The sequence below is a fragment of the Pseudochaenichthys georgianus genome, chromosome 15, assembly GCF_902827115.2.
Source record: "Pseudochaenichthys georgianus chromosome 15, fPseGeo1.2, whole genome shotgun sequence".
Classification (NCBI taxonomy): domain Eukaryota; kingdom Metazoa; phylum Chordata; class Actinopteri; order Perciformes; family Channichthyidae; genus Pseudochaenichthys; species Pseudochaenichthys georgianus.
The window spans coordinates 31,129,636-31,146,723 of NC_047517.1; the positions used below are offsets into that span (position 1 = coordinate 31,129,636).

At 43.1% G+C, this 17,088-nt stretch overlaps 1 protein-coding gene across 1 annotated transcript in view; it reads right to left on the reverse strand.

Moving 5' to 3' along the window:
- Nucleotides 1-8,307: 8,307 nt before the first annotated feature.
- The window catches only part of oprm1 (opioid receptor, mu 1), a 37,542-nt gene continuing 28,761 nt past the window's right edge, over nt 8,308-17,088 (reverse strand). The window contains exons 5-6 of the mRNA XM_034101456.2: nt 13,620-13,803; nt 8,308-10,696 (exon numbers count right to left, since the gene is read on the reverse strand). Of these exons, the coding sequence (XP_033957347.1) occupies nt 10,691-10,696; nt 13,620-13,803 (190 nt within the window). The 3' untranslated portion in view covers nt 8,308-10,690. The remainder of the gene's footprint in view (nt 10,697-13,619; nt 13,804-17,088) is intronic.

Genomic DNA, 17,088 nt, shown 5'->3' on the forward strand with positions numbered 1-17,088 from the left:
GATTCATTTAAAATGACCATTTGTAACTGAGAGGAGTGACTGCTCATTTCTGCCGAGATGCTCAAAGGGTGAGACGCTGTGTCTGAGAATCACTGACTAGCAGAATTTGTATATTCTGGAGTGGAGCTCTGCAGAGAGCAGGGTGGAGGAAATGAGGGCAGTGGATCATCACGGTGCGGAGAGGAGCAGCGCTAGTTCCACTAGTTCCACTGCAGCTCGTGGTAGCAGCTAGCTGGTCCTGCTGCTGCGGGTGCAGCGGGTCAGTTGGCGGGGGCACCTGTTCTTCGTGGTCCCAATCCTCCCGGTTTTCATAGTGAACATCGGGATCCTTGTGGATAGCAGGGTTGTCCAGCTGGACCGGCTCCGTTGGAGAACGCGGTCGTTTACGCTGACTTGTGACTGTGAGAAATGTTTCCATTTTCGATCTACTGAGAATTAGCCAAGTAACAGTTCACGCAGTAAATTACAACGACCCGCCCCTGATAGATCCCGCGAAAATGTATCATATTTATACACATTCTCGCGGGCTGTGAGAATGTGTATAAATATGATACATTTTCATATCAAAACAATGGGGTTGCTAAGCCGTTGCTAGGCCAATTGTTGGAGTTGCTATAGCAACTCCTAGATACCCCCTGGCGCCGCCCCTAGCATACATATTCAAGTAATACCTATTCAAGTAATCCTTTGGAGACTGCTGCTCATGACTATTAATAGTCTGTACGCACTCTGTAGAATAATACCTGAGGAGAATATCTTGGTATGAAGGATAATGGTAATAAGAGAGGAAGGTCCATTTATCACACTTCTGCAGACTTCTCCTACAGAGGTGGAAATTATTTTTCTGTTAGCACATCCTGAGAGAAGCTGCTGGGGTCAAAAACACTTCAACTGTGGTGGGGATGGTTTATTTTCATTATTTCATCAAAGAGAAAAAAGTGAGAATGCCAAGAGGAGATTGTAAGCATTGATTGGTTTTCATTCCTTTATTTTTCTGGCATAGTGCAGTGTATTCAGTCTTTTAGTGTGAAATAGGAAAAGTAAGGACTTCAATGCATTTTGAGGGATACAGTGAGAAGGTCTCCATCTGGCTGAATGCACGATGAGGGCAGCAGTTGGGAAAAATATTTTAGATTTACATCAGAATGAGAATACAAATGACTTTATATTTATGTCATTCAACCTCTCACATCCACTTGAAGGAGAACTGACTTTGAAGATGGAAAAATTAGATGTGCACTCAATACAGCCTGTTCAATTATTCTACCCCTTTCTCATTATCTCCATGTGTGTTTGATCGCGACCAATGTTAGCAGGTCTTTTTTGAGTTTCCATTTACCTTCAGTCTGTACCGGTACATTGATATTCAACACTTTGCTTAACAAGCACTACAATTTGATCAATGGACACTATGAGGATTTAAGCAGATTTGATTTAAATACGTTTCATACAGATTTCAGAACACTTCATATAAATCGAAGATAAAGCTTTAAAGTAATTTCCTGCAATTTTCTTGGGACATTTTAAAGGAACCTACAGATTTGTGATACTGGAATATTATTAGGTTTTCATGATTGTTTTTAAATAACATCCAACAAAATGTGAATCCCAGAAATATGTGATAGTAAAACAATAAATGAAGAATTGTCCATACTGAAGAGTTAGAGGCTCATACCGTATATGCAGACGTTTATAGTCTCATGATTTTCCCAAAAAGACCAAATTCCACAATTCCCATAATGCAACTCAATCTCCTAACCTCCATGACCCAATTCATGATTCAGGCCGTCAATTCAAAACGTGTTGCATTTAATAACTTTTAGGACGTTAAACAATGGTTAACAAGCTAATTAGTAGTAATGACGAGTAAACCGTTGCTTATGCGAAAATCAGTTGAGACAAATGCGCAGAAGAGGGCTTCTCTATCTTAAGTTTAAATCATTTAGCATCTTAGCACACAACAGAAAATATGTTTTTCAACCTGGTTATACAAGACTATTATCTGTATCCATTCAGCTCCACTAACAGTAGTTAACTTTGAAGCATACAAGTGGAATACCTTGTCCTAGTTTTTGTGGAGTGAGGACTGTGTTTACAGAGGTTGTATTATATTATAAGGCCATTTAGAAAGGTACACAAGTGTGCACTAGCTCCATCTGAATATGCTCTTCAAATACAGGATACCAGTATCTAATGCATTAAAGTATCACTAATGTGTTTATTGACATCTCATTGTTACCTATAGGGACATGTGTGCATGAGTCACACGTGGAAAGACTTTCATTTAAATGATTGTCCTTTCCCCTTTTGCTCTCGATTAGATACACTGAACAAAAATATAAATGCAACACTTTTGTTTTTGCTCCCATTTTTCACGAGATGAACTCAAATATCTAAAACATTTTCTCTATACACAAAATAACCATTTCTCTCAAATATTGTTCACAAATCTGAAAAAATCTGTGATAGTGAGCACTTCTCCTTTGCCGAGATAATCCATCCCACCTCACAGGTGTGGCATATCAAGATGCTGATTAAACAGCAGGATTATTGCACAGGTGTGCCTTAGGCTGGCCACAATAAAAGGCCACTCTAAAATGTTCAGTTTTATCACACAGCACAACGCCACAGATGTCGCAAGTTTTGAGGGAGCGTGCAATTGGCATGCTGACAGCAGGAATGTCCACCAGAGCTGTTGCCCGTGAATTGAATGTTCATTTCTCTACCATAAGCCGTCTCCAAAGGCGTTTCAGAGAATTTGGCAGTACATTGTTGTGCCATTCATCCACGACCATCACCTCATGTTCCTGCATGATAATGCACGGCCCCATGTTGCAAGGATCTGTACACAATTCCTGGAGGCTGAAAACATCCCAGTTCTTGCATGGCCAGCATACTCACCGGACATGTCACCCATTGAGCATGTTTGGGATGCTCTGGATCGGCGTATATGACAGCGTGTTCCAGTTCCTGCCAATATCCAGCAACTTCGCACAGCCATTGAAGAGGAGTGGACCAACATTCCACAGGCCACAATCAACAACCTGATCAACTCTATGCGAAGGAGATGTGTTGCACTGCGTGAGGCAAATGGTGGTCACACCAGATACTGACTGGTTTTCGGACCCCCAATAAAGCAAAAATGCACGTTTCACAGTGGCCTTTTATTGTGGCCAGCCTAAGGCACACCTGTGCAATAATCATGCTGTCTAATCAGCATCTTGATATGCCACACCTGTGAGGTGGGATGGATTATCTCGGCAAAGGAGAAGTGCTCACTATCACAGATTTTTTCAGATTTGTGAACAATATTTGAGAGAAATGGTTATTTTGTTTATATAGAAAATGTTTTAGATCTTTGAGTTCATCTCATGAAAAATGGGAGCAAAAACAAAAGTGTTGCATTTATATTTTTGTTCAGTGTATGTAGTTTCTTCTCACTCTTGTTGAGGTACATCTATGGTAATATACTAGTCACAGGGGCAGGATAATCACATTTTGATAGCCAATCTTTCTGCAGACCTGGGAACTGCAAAGCACTTACGGGAGAGAAGGGTAATGAAATCAGGTGGATGGATGGGAATATTGCCTGACTGGAATGCTCCTGTGCCCCACAGTCCTGCTGAGTGATCGTCCAGTAAAAAATGGAGTCAGCGATATGTCCAGTGATTTAAATCAAATGCCTAAAGATCAACCACCAGGCTTAAGGGGGAAGAATCCATAAGAAACAACACCCTGCTGGGTTGTTACGGTGATGGCTGGTTAGTCGACAGACAAACCGAGGCGTCTCATTTGTCAGCTGTCGAACTGCAGGCTTTTGCTGGGTGGCTGGTTTATTGGCGGACAAAGTAATGATCAGCGTTACAGGACTCAGTGGTCATTTGTTTGCTGGTTCATTAACTTGACCAGCTGACATGGTTTGTTGTTTTGGCTGAGGCAACCTCCCGACTGTTTTTCCCTGAGCAGCCCAAGGCTTTTTATTTTCCAAACACACCTGAGATTCTCTCGTCAGAGTCCACTTTTCATCCTACCGACACGTTGTTAAGCACAACAGCAAAACACAATGTTCCTCATTCTGATGATGTCAGCTAGTTAGCCATTCATCAAGCTGTGAAATAGCCTGAGGAAACATGCCACTCTTTTACAGTGCGAAGTTTCAAGCTCAAAGCCAATTGGATTTGTCATGGTTCGAAACACACAATCTCTTACATTTGCCGTTTAGGGTTTCATAAAGGATTTATGTATTTTTGCTGTTAAAAAGTCATTACTTTTTAAATTGTTCAAACATGCTATGAACATTAAAGAGCCTGTGGTTTAGGTTATGACCTGATAAAATCCATAAGCGGTGTCAAAAATACAACGAGAATCTAGCCTTTGGATATATCCTTGGAGCCTTCAGAGCATAACAGCAATGTACAGTATGAAGCAGATTAGTACAAGGTCCTCAGTACTGCTATATGTTCTCAATTGAGTAGTTAGCACATTTCCTTTTAGAACAGATACAGAGCTGAAGAGCATTATCTAGTATATGCCTGTGGCAGATACTCAGTAAAGATGAGTTCCAGGATGTACAAAACATGCACTTTTAATCGTTGATATCACATCTTAATATGTATGTGCAGAATAACTGTATTTAAATGCATCACTATGAGATCATTAAATGAGTTCAATGTATAGAACATCTTTAAGTTAGCAGGTGATCCCACAAACAGCATGTTGCATAGGATAAATAAATGAGCCACAGTATTACATTTCTGTAAAACATTTTTTAAATGAGAAATATTTCTAAATCTTCAGATAAAGACCCTTATCATTCTCCATAAAAATGAATGAGAATTCCTCGCCATTTAACTTATATTTGGGTGAATAGCTTTCCGTACAGACAAGGGCATCCTCACAACATGACGTCTGAATGAGCGCTCCTTCTCCGCAGAGAGAGGGGACATTCAACTCCGCTTGATATTAATCGCTATGACAGGAATAATCATGCTGCCAACTCCAATAACATAATGCCTGGCTCCCTGACAGCCCTGTACATGACAGGATAGAGTTTAGTGCATGTGTGCAGACATGCATGACGCAAACACGCCCACGCCCTCTACAAACCGCACTGATGACGTTTTCTCACACAGACACCAGTGTAAACAGCTCATGCACACTACACATGCATGCTTACACGTTGACACCGCAGTGACCTGGCAACCTGTCTGGGATTGATAATGGTCACACAACACATGTTTATGTTAGACATTTTGCAACAACAGCTCCAACTTGACTTCATTTTGGGAAATCATTTTATTTTACTTAACTTCTTTATTTAACTTCTTTGCAATCAATGCATCCCGGTGTGAAATCATAAAAACACCTGAAACAGCTTTCAGTCCTTTCCATTACCTCATTCACTTCGCCTCGACACCGGGTAATACATACGTAGTGCCATATGTCAAGGGAGTGGCCTCTTGCTGAGCGAGGGGGCAGGATCGGACTCTCAATGAAACACGCCTGCTATAAAACGAGCATTACAAAACTGAGAATAATACTTTAAGATTTAGAAGATGACTCACTTTTGAAAACATACAATTAAAAGTTTGTAGGGTCTTATGTAGAATGTATTTGTTATAATATACCTTATGCAGTCTAGCATTCTGCAGAAAATACATAATTTAAAATATGCCCTTTGAATCTACATTTTGGTTCCCTTAGCCCTTGACCTGTCAATCTTACAGAAGTCCACTTTTTCAATTGTCACTGACATGGAGGACATTTATCTTTAATCACACCTTTAGGTGTACTGTTCCAGTGCCCTGCATGGTGGCTTACTGGAATAAGGGGGAGTTAACCCTTTATAAGGCACTATTAGGTTAACCCTAACCCGTTTCAGGCCTCTGCTGATTGGTCAAATTCCCCAATGGCGTGCTCTGTGGCGTAGAGTGATCTTCGCTGATTGGCTGAGAGAAAACCACATGCTTCTCGACCTCTCTGAGTCGCGGGGGGCACGCCATGTTTGGTGTGTGCGGAAGTTACCAAATATGGTTCCTCACCAGATAAAGGGTTAAAGGGCCCTATTATGTTGCATGTAAATGGTCTGCAAATGAAAAATCCCAAAACTCCCTCCAGAACACCTGCTCCCCATGCCTGAAATGCTTCCATTGTACTCCTTTGTTTACTTCCTCAGCATAATGACATCACTAAGTAACACTCCCGCTTCTATTGGCTAGCGCTCAAACACATTATACGTGATAAGCATAGGGGCGGGATATCTTCGAGCGGTTGACGAATCACAACAGAGCCGGCCAGCTAACCAATCAGAGCAGCCTGCTCTCATGTTTCTGACAGAGGGTGAAAAGAGGTGCTGCATCAAAGGCAGTGCATGGACACATGTCAGAGTAGAAGCACAACATACAAACCAATAATGTACGAACCTGAAAATGAGCATATAGGGACCCTTTAAAATAGTCACAGCTGTGCTTTTACTGCATTTACAATTTAAGTTCCTGATTTGACATTTGAATCCTCTTCCAGATAAAGTTACCTACACTGAGCCGACTCAGCACTTTGTGACTGAAATATGGCATATTAGGCAGTCGCTTTACAACAATCATATGGGGTTAAATTAAGAAGTGATTGATGGGGAAAAGCTCCAGCTTAAAATAGATGGTCCGCCTTGGGAGGACAACCTCACAAATCATTTGTATTGTTTGTTATTTGTACTACTGAGTGTGCAGTGAGGAAAGCTGTGTTGTGTTTCAGGAAGATGTACTTGTACTGAATGAAAGAAGAACAGACTACAATATAGATGATACTTTATTCAGATGCAAGAAAAAAGGCATTCAGTGAGATTCAGAAATACATTTATTCCATAGACAATGCACTGATTAACAGTTAGATTGTGTGTGTTGTTTTACATAGTGTTGTACATATAGATATATATCTTTTTCACATTAACATACAATAAATGCCATTTTAAGACGAGTTATGATAGATTCACATGCCATGTTAACAAGTACACTGAACAAAAATATAAACGCAACACTTTTGGTTTTGCTCCCATTTTTCATGAGATGAACTCAAAGATCTAAAACATTTTCTATCTACACAAAATAACCATTTCTCTCAAATATTGTTTACAAATCTGAAAAGATTTGTGATAGTGAGCACTTCTCCTTTGCCGAGATAATCTATCCCACCTCACAGGTGTGGCATATCAAGATGCTGATTAGACAGCAGGATTATTGCACAGGTGTGCCTTAGGCTGGCCACAATAAAAGGCCACTCTGAAATGTGCATTTTTGCTTTATTGGGGGGGGTCCGAAAACCAGTCAGTATCTGGTGTGAGGGGTAGGGTTAGGGTAATGTTGTGAATCGAGTGGCCCATGGTGGTGGTGGGGTTATGGTATGGGCAGGCGTATGTTATGGACGACGAACACAGGCCACTCGATTCACAACATTACCCTAACCCTACCCCTCACACCAGATACTGACTGGTTTTCGGACCCCCCCAATAAAGCAAAAATGCACGTTTCAGAGTGGCCTTTTATTGTGGCCAGCCTAATGGCCCGTCCACACTACAGCTTCGACAGCTTCAAAAACGGTTTCTAACGCGTCTGCCCATTCACTTTGAATGGGGTGACGTCACGTTGCCTCGCTTTTCGCCGAACTGAATTGTGGGTAGCATAGCGGTCCGTCTCCGGCGTCAGAAGTTGAACAATGTTCAACTTCTCGACGCCAGCCAATCAAATCCCGTTTCTGAAAATCTGACAGCTCAAGCCCTAGCCCATCAAACCGTGTCTAAGCTGGGAGAGATATCCCGCCATTAATTTCTATATTTCAAAAAAAGATAGAGGAGAAACTAATTATCGCCGTAGCAAATCACCCGGTTTTGTATGACCAGACCCTCTTCACCTACCGGGATACAAACCGCAGGAACCAGGCATGGAGGGAGGTGGCAGAGACAGTGGGTGAAACTGGTAGGTTTTCGCCTGTTTGGGTTTTTTTGCTTTGTATGTCGGGGGCGGGAGATTCATGTGATTGGTTGTTGGTCGCATTGCTCGAATAAAATCCCCAAGCTTCAGACACGCCCAACTCCAAGCTTTTTTTTAAGCTGTAGTGTGGACGCTCCGTAAGGCACACCTGTGCAATAATCATGCTGTCTAATCAGCATCTTGATATGCCACACCTGTGAGGTGGGATGGATTATCTCGGCAAAGGAGAAGTGCTCACTATCGCAGATTTTTTCAGATTTGTGAACAATATTTGAGATAAATGGTTATTTTGTGTATATAGAAAATGTTTTAGATCTTTGAGTTCATCTCGTGAAAGCAAAAACAAAAACAAGGGAGCAAAAACAAAAGTGTTGCATTTATATTTTTGTTCAGTCTACATGATAAAAAAGAGTTTAATAGTGGTGTCTGTACAGATCATGGAAAGCATCAAATACATTTTATTTAAATTCATCTTCAAGAATATATCCTTCATGGGGGATGCTTGTTTCAATAGTACAAATGTATTTTTCTTCTGGAAAATGTATATTAATTTCTTCATCACTTGATGAATAAATACCATTTATTTAGGACGAGGTTATGCTGCACCTTTCAAACTTGTGCTCAACTTCAAACAGATGTAGATGTTTAAAATAAATCTCATATGGTATCAGCTGTAGTTAGCTAGTTAATGTTAAACAATGGGCTGGTTAAAAACATCCATACAAGAAACCTGTAAAAGGGGACCTGAATGTAAAATATTGGCTACATCATGATAATGTACTGAAAGACAGAAGCTGAAACTGTCTTCTAGAAAAATATTCTGTGTATGTTTACTTTTTAACATACATGTTTTTTTGTGCGACAAAATGTACATTTTGTTGCACTTAAACACTCAATACAAGACTCAGCTGCTGTTTTGTAATATACCAATCTCTAACAGTTAGGTCACATGGGTTTTAACAGTTTCTCCTTTGTTGTGTCTTGATGACTGAAAATAATAATGTTTTTTATTCACTGAAAGCAGCAATACCAAATATAGACCTGTATGTACAGAGAGACGTCCTCTCATCGGTATTCAGTCAAAAAGACTTGAAGATTTACACACGTTTTCTGATTAATATACATTTCTTCAGTAACATGGCTGATTCAATATGACAAAATGTACATTTAAAAGCACAGCAACTTTCTCGTCCACCATGATCCTCACAAAATCCTTTCTTTGCAACCTCATGATGTCTGTTTATAAAAAAGCAACATAATACTTACAGTATGTTACGAGTTAGGAGATAAGTGAAATACAATCAAGTTCATCTTCATTAAAAAAATACTGGCACACAGAATATCGAGTAGAGCTACTGTAAAGGCAACAGGCAAGAGAAGCATATAGCACAACACGTAAGCACAAGCAATTTCAAATATTACGGCGAATGTACAATCCTGCTTGGCTCACTTATTAACTTCTTTAGTGGGGAGATGACTCCATTAAACCCAAAGCTGTAGTTAATGATATACTAGTGGTACCATGCGTTCGCCCTTTATGCGGCAGCAGCTCTGTGCTGTGCAAACAGGCTTAATGCACCGTCTTTGCTGGTTTGGAGGATCCACAGTTCAGGACACAGTGTGATAAACACAGCTGTTTTCTTACATTCTGTACATTCAGAGGTTAGTACAGTTCAGCAGAAAGAGCTCTGCTTTACGTCTGCTTATGGATAAGTCCAGAAAAAGAGTATAACACTTCTTTACAGGGACTCTATCAAAAGGAAGGAAAGAATGAACACTGAGGGGGGCTTGATGGACAACACAAGGTTAACTGTATCGAGAGGAGGGAGCACAGTTTCATGTCAACACGGTCGATCTGCCTGAAGTGGCCAAAGCCAGCGTGTTACTGTGCAGATCAATGAATGGAGAACAGTGTCAATAGGGTGGAAGCCATACAGAATGGATGGAAAGAACAGCTGGTGGAGTAAATGAACTGAAAAATACCCCCTGACTGGTATTTGTGTGGTGAGAGATCCGTGAAGCCTTTGAGCTTTTGATAACGCAAGTCCAAAATCGGATTAGATCCATTATTGTCCAGTGACTCCCATAAATCCACATTTACACTCTCAAACGTACTATCAATTCAAGGAGAAAACATCTGGAGAAAAGAATGACAGATTGGAGGGAAGTCATTTGTTCTCTGCAAACAAGACGATTCATGGATTCTTTTTACAACCTAGACAATTAGCGGTAGGATGAGAGGAGGATTAAATCGATGACGAAGCTTTGTCTGGAGTATACAGAATAAAATCATTTATGTTTCTCGTGTGGGTGGCTTTTAATAAATACAGCTGTCTTTGTTCACTGCACATCTTCATTCGGTACAGTCTATATTATCATAGTGATTATGAAAACTTAAATAGCGTTGATTGCAATTGAGTGCAAAAGCTTCTTCAGTTAGGAGTCGCACTGTAATGGCTTTCTGTCTATCTCATTTCTTAATCAGTTTTAGAGTAAAGGCCTTGCACAGCCATGCACTTAGTAAGAATTGGGCCGCTCGACAAAAGGGCTTTGCTATCGAGTCTCGGTCACGTCCTTGGTTGTCTGTACGGATCATGTTGTTTGCGAGGTCAGAGCCCTGTGGTGACCTGTGTGACCTCCGAGTTGAGGTCGTTGTTGGTTACGCCACCACAACAGCGAGAGTCCACCGACGACCCCTCCAAGGCTAGTCATACCTGCAGAGAGGAGTTGAAGAAGAGAAAGTATCTTTATGTTATGTTGTATACAGGATATACTGTACAGTCTTCCCCCTAGGTTTACTGCCTTGGCAGGGTGCTGCCCCTTACTTTTTTTGTTGTATTACTTTTATTCAAACTGTATTCCCTTCTTATCATGTAGCCTACACTTCTTCCTTTCGTTGATACATTTAAATCACCTGACTACAGCATATAACATACCTGCTGCAACCCTGTGCTGCTGCTGCTGCTTCTCTCTGCCTCATCCTCTATTGCTGGAGGCAGCTCTACCTCATCTGATCTCTGATATGAAAGCAATTGTGTTATGATCATATTGAGCTATTGGTGTGAGTCTAACATTAAACAAGCAGGCTGCTTGTCATACATTGCTGAGGATACATTTTAAGTAGCAATTTGTTGAGTCACTGCCGCTAAATGCCGGTAGCATCAAGCTAGCAAATCCTGCATTAGCCTTACATCAACAGGTGTAGACAGAACATCCAATTATCCTGAGCTAATTTACTGAATAAACCAACTCACATCTCCTGTCTTTTTTTTTTCTCACCCAACTCATTAGACTATTCTTCTGCTATTCTTCAATACTGTAGTTCAAAACCGTGGTACCTGCTCACCATCTGTGAGCTATTTTTAGAATGCGCACGCTACGTTCGTTGTCGCGTACGCGCGCGTCCACCTGGGCAGGCTGTGTGTGTCCTTCTCCCGTGACGATAACTGCTTGCGGTTAAAAAATAAGAATAAACGAATTTGAAACTGGGGGGGGACACACAAACGGGCAGACAGCAGAGCTCGGGCCAATAATGCATATTTGTTTTACTTTTTTTTTCCAACCACCCCCGCTCTGGAGCCGAGCCTGACGGCGTTCTTTGGGGTAACGGCCCCTACACACGGCGGCGTGCGTTGGTCTCCCCCAAGGACCAGTATGTCACCCGCCAGGCTGACCGGGCGCACCAGTGTGCGTTTCAGGCGGCGGCAAACAACATCGCGTTGCTGTCCAACTCGGTGGTGACGCTGGTGGAGCGATCCACCACCTTGGCACCAGAGGAGGCGGAGGAGATCGGCAAGGCGGCCAGCACGGCGCTCACGCTGTGCACGTCCGTGGCTGTCTCCCAGGCGAGGATCACTGCGCGGATGACGCAGATCCAGCGCCACCTCTGGCTGCAACAGGCGGCTGTCACAGAGCCAGCCAGGAAGGTTTTGCTGGACGCTCCGATCAGCCCGGACGGGCTGTTTGGACCCCAGTTCCTAGCCATGGTGGAGTCCATGAAGGCGGCAGCGGAGCAGGTGGACGATATCCGCAAGCACGTTGGCTGGCTCCAGCCTGCGGCGAAGTCTCAGCGGCACCAGCACCCGCAGCAGCAGCAGCGGCCAACCCGGCCACAGCGTTAGGCGGAGAAACGCCCACAGCAACCGCAGCCGAGGCGTCAGACTCGTCCGTCGGCCGCGGGCAGGGGCGCCGTCCCTCGCCTCCGCCCCCCCGAGTGAGGTATTCCCGCTCGTCGTCTGCTCCACGCGAGCCGCCGAGGAAGCAGAGCCGGTCTTGACGGTTTGGGGGGGATTGTGAGGGATATAAAGAGAAAGAAAGCTCATTTCCCAACCTTTTGTCTGAGTTATCAGTTTCAAATGTGTCTCACATATCCCCCACTCTGGGTGAACCAGCTGCCTATGACCTATCGGTTAATAGCCAGCAGGGTTCGTTACAAAAGCCTGCAGGTTTTAATCTATCGGTTAATAAACTGCAGAGCTCGGTAACTAAGCCAGCTGCCTCCAATCTGTTGATTAGTAGGCAGCAGGGTTCACTGCAGAGGCCTGGTGGTTATAACTTTTCGGTTATTAAACCACAGAGCTCACGGCATTCCTCTGTCCGAGATACGCCACCTACACACGGTCACAATAAGCCTATGAGAGTCGTGGTAACGCCTCATGTGGACGTCACTGCACACACCTCCACTCATCCTCTGAGCGTGTACGCGCCTCATGATGAGAGTCGGAGTGAAACGCAGCGTGTGGAGGCCTCCTCACAGCCCTTTCGCTCTAGGTCTCAGAGTGGCAGCGCGTGTGTCTGATGGACAGATGGATGAGCAGGCTGATCAGCAGAGGGTACACCCTGCAGTTCGGCTCCCCCCCCCCCCCACAGTTCAATGGGATACAGGAGACACGCCTGTCATCCCGAGAACAGTGTCTTGCGCTCCAAGCAGAGCTACGGGAACTCCTGTTGAAAGAGGCTATTTCCAGGGTTCCTCAAGGGGAAGAAAATCAGGGTTATTACTCCCGCTATTTTCTTATCCCGAAAAATACAGGGGGAATGAGACTCATCCTCGATCTATCAGCTTTCAACGAGGCGATAATGAAAAGGCCTTTTCACATGCTGACGATCAAAAAGGTGCGAGAGTGTGTTCACCAGGGAGTTTGGTTCACCTCTATAGACCTGAATGATGCATGCTTCCACGTACCCATCATCCCACAGGAAATTCCTGCGGTTTTCGTACCAGTAACCGTCTGCCGTTCGGTTATTCCCTGACTCCTCGCACCTTTTCAAAGTCTGACGGCACTGCAGCCGCTACACAGAGGAGGGATGAGAGTACTGTTTTACCTGGACGACCTGCTGCTGATGGCTCGCTCCAGGGAGGAAGTGGCTTTACAGACAGTACAGCTCATATCGCATCTGTCAAAGCTGGGTTTCATAATAAACTGGAAAAAGAGCTGTCCTGTTGGCTTCTGTTCAGTGTCTTCGGTGCTTAATTGCTACTATAGCCTAAGTCTTATTCTAAGCTAAACTAACAGCATATTCCCTGATCAGATATGAGAGTAGTATCGATCTTCTAATTTTACCTTTTGAATTAAACAACTATGCGTATTTCTGAAACTGCCTGTAGTGGTGTATGAACACACAGACACTGTTTACCTGTTGATTGGACCTATCTCCTGTGTTTGCGCTGTTGTGGGAGCGCTGTGGGAGCTTGCGGCTGGTTAATCCGGTCCGGGACGAGTTTTGCATCTTCACCACAGAGGAACTCGGGGTGCAGAACTCACGGAAACAACGCTTGAAGTTCTCATCCAGGTAGCCGTAAAGGACTGGGTTCAGACTACTGCAGAGGACAGAAACAAGGTCACAGTTTAACAATAGAAAATACCGCTCAAGTATCTCCTTTATGAAAAGTACAAGGGCATCTTAGTCATTCTATAAAACCTTGTATCATTAAAGGTACAACGCTGAATAGTCTATTCAATTTTTTCTCGAATCTTTTTCTTAAGGTCACCTATTATGCAAAATCCACTTTTTCATGTATTTTATACATCAGCATGTGTCCCCTCTGTGTAAAGAGATTCTGAACGTTTCAGGAAAAGATATTCTCTCTCTTTGTCCTGATCCATTTATATAAAAACCTGTCTGAAAATGAGCTGATCAGATTTTGGCCACTTTACGATTTTTTGTCTTGTTTAACCATTAGCCAATCACCAACCAAGGTAACCCCCCCACCCCACCTTATCACCTGAATCTCTTCCTAGATACGATACGATATACTTTATTGTCCCCGTAAGGAAATTTGTTCTAGACTCCGTCCTGCAGTTCAGCATACATGTACATATACAAACATAGTGGACATTAAGAGACATACACATACACAGACGCACAATACTGACAATGGCGACCTATTGCACAACCCTCATGGCCAACATTTAAAAAGTACATTTCATTACATTTGACTACATTTCATGTGAATGTTAAGAAGCTTAATCAACATAGGTAGCAGGCCCGGACTGGCCAGGCCTGTTAAGTGGCCTGCTGGACTGAGGATTTTTTTTTTTTAATGTATTGTGAACGCAACGCTGCGCAAATGTGGGTCTGACTCTGCCTCAGGTACAGAGGGTGACTGGCTGTCTACATGATGTGGCCTGCCGACATGGCCACTTTCATACAGATCATACACTAATGCCCTCGATTGGTCTCTGTGTGTCATTCAAGCTCGAGAGGGTGTGTCATGGATGTATAATAAGAACTGGATACAGCGTGGGAGGGGCCTCATTCATTCCTATGAGAGTTGAAAACTGAAGCAATATAAAAATGAGCCCCGTGAACTGAGTTTTAAACTGAAGCATATCTGCTCATAGTCCGGTAATTACCTGCTAACGGAAACTCTGCTACACAACTCTTATTATTATTATTGAAATATGACCGGTAAGTTTCAAATTTGTCCGGTAAAATAAATTCTGCCCGGACATTTGACCGGCGAGAAAAAATCCTAGCGAAAACCCTGATATATATATATAATATATATATATATATATATACTTATAATAATAAGTAATATTAACTTTATTTAATACAACATTTACGGTACAAGATTTAATCATACAGCCCATGTAGTATGATAATGAATTACAGCAAATATGTGCAATATATCCATTATTACAGCTCCGTGGGGTGGCAGTAAGGCGATATGGGTCCGTTCTTATTGTGCATCCATGGGTAAAGATAAACGCAACTCACATTGGTTTCTCAAACAGCATCTCTGTAAACTATGTGTATTCACTGAATTTCACTCTCTGCCTTTAACGGCTCGTTGTAGCTCCAATAGCTCCAGCCCCCACCCTCCCTGTGAGCACAGTGTGCTCTTATTGGTCGGGACCTCCATGGTCGGGACACGTAACATGAACGTGCCGGGCGGCGCGGTCCCGTGGGTTAGATGCGCGTTCATAATGCAGAGGGAAATAACTCTCAGAATAATGTTATTAGCACATTATTACAACTTGAGGAACGAATGTTTTTAATAAGGGCTATACAAGTGTTCATACTGGGTAGTTTATTTAGTTTAATCGTTTAATTTACAGACCACTCTTTCCCCATGTAAGTCAATGGGAAAAAGTGTTTCCGGGCCTGGCAACCAAACGGAAGTGTAGTACCGCCGTTTGGCCAGCACGAATATGTTCATGTGAGTCCGGTGCACTTCCTGGGGGCTTGGGGTGTGTATGTCTGGCGCGAGCGAGCGAGAGAGAAAGCGCGCACACCGGTTACGTGTATTGTTGTTGTTAGCATCTGGTACTAGCTAGCGGCGCAAACGGATAGAATGAGCTGTCAAAAAGGTGGAGGAGAGTCTTCTCCTGTCCGACTGAGAGACTGATAACTACAGCTCAGGTGAGGTAAAGGACGTTGAGTGTTTAGATAGTTAACTTAGTCAAAATTCTCTGTGGGTCTCAAACGGTTTGCTCACCATTTATGTAAACACATATTTCCATTTGAAGGGGGAGTGATTAGTAAAATATGCATGAATAAAATAAAATAAAAGTTAACTAGGTGAAAAAAGGCATGCCCCCGGACCCCCCTAGAGGATTTGAGGTCCACCTCCACTTAAAATATGTTCACATGGATAGGTTCCTAAATAGATTTGCAAATTGTTTTTAAATAGTAACCCATGTCCATATGTTTATTCTGGGGTAGTAGATTTAAAGTTTAGGGCTATCACTATGGGCAGAAACGCTGTAAATATTGACAAATAAATCCAGGAAAATGGCACAAAAGAAAACTGGTAGTGGCCTGGCTGGGTGTATAATTCCCGGCCTGACTTATTGTCCCAGTCCGGCCCTGATAAGTAGGAATGAGTGCTTGGTGTTCAGCCTGCTCTTGGGAACCCTGAATCTTCTACCAGAAGGTATGAGCTGGAATTCTGAATGGAATATGTGGGTGGGATCAGACACAATTTTGTTTACCTGTCTGATAATGGACTGCTCGTATATGTTTTGGAGAGATGGGTGTTTTTTAACCCCCATAATTTTCATAGCAGGCTGTACCAGGCAAGCGATCTGTGACTTTGACTGCACTGTCAAGTTACCATACCAGGCAGTAATACCATACCTAATGATGCTCTCCAACACTGCATGATAGAACAGTAACATGAACCTCTGGTCGACTCCGAAAGCCCGGAGTCGACGCAGAAAGTACAATCGCTGTCGAAAGTCTAGAGCACAGACCTTGAACATGCGCCTTCCAGCTGAGTGTATTCTAGATGGACACCAAGGTACTTATAGGAGCTGACCTGAGTTATGGGTTCATTGTGGATAACCACCGGCCTAAGGTCACCCACTGCCTTTGGGTCCCACACTATCTCCTCAGTCTTCTTCACATTCAGCACCAGATGGTTAAAATCACACCACTGCACAAATCTCTCTATTTCAGAGTGATAAGCCGATGAACTGCTACCTTTGTGCATTAAGTCAAGGATGGCTGTATCATCAGAATTGTATGATATAATTCTCCGGGTGGATTCTCGTACAGTCGTTTGTGTACAATGTGAAGAGGACCGGGGAGCTCACACTACCCTGGGGGGCTCCTGTACTGATGGTCCGGGGCTCTGAGAGGGCATTGTTGACCCTGA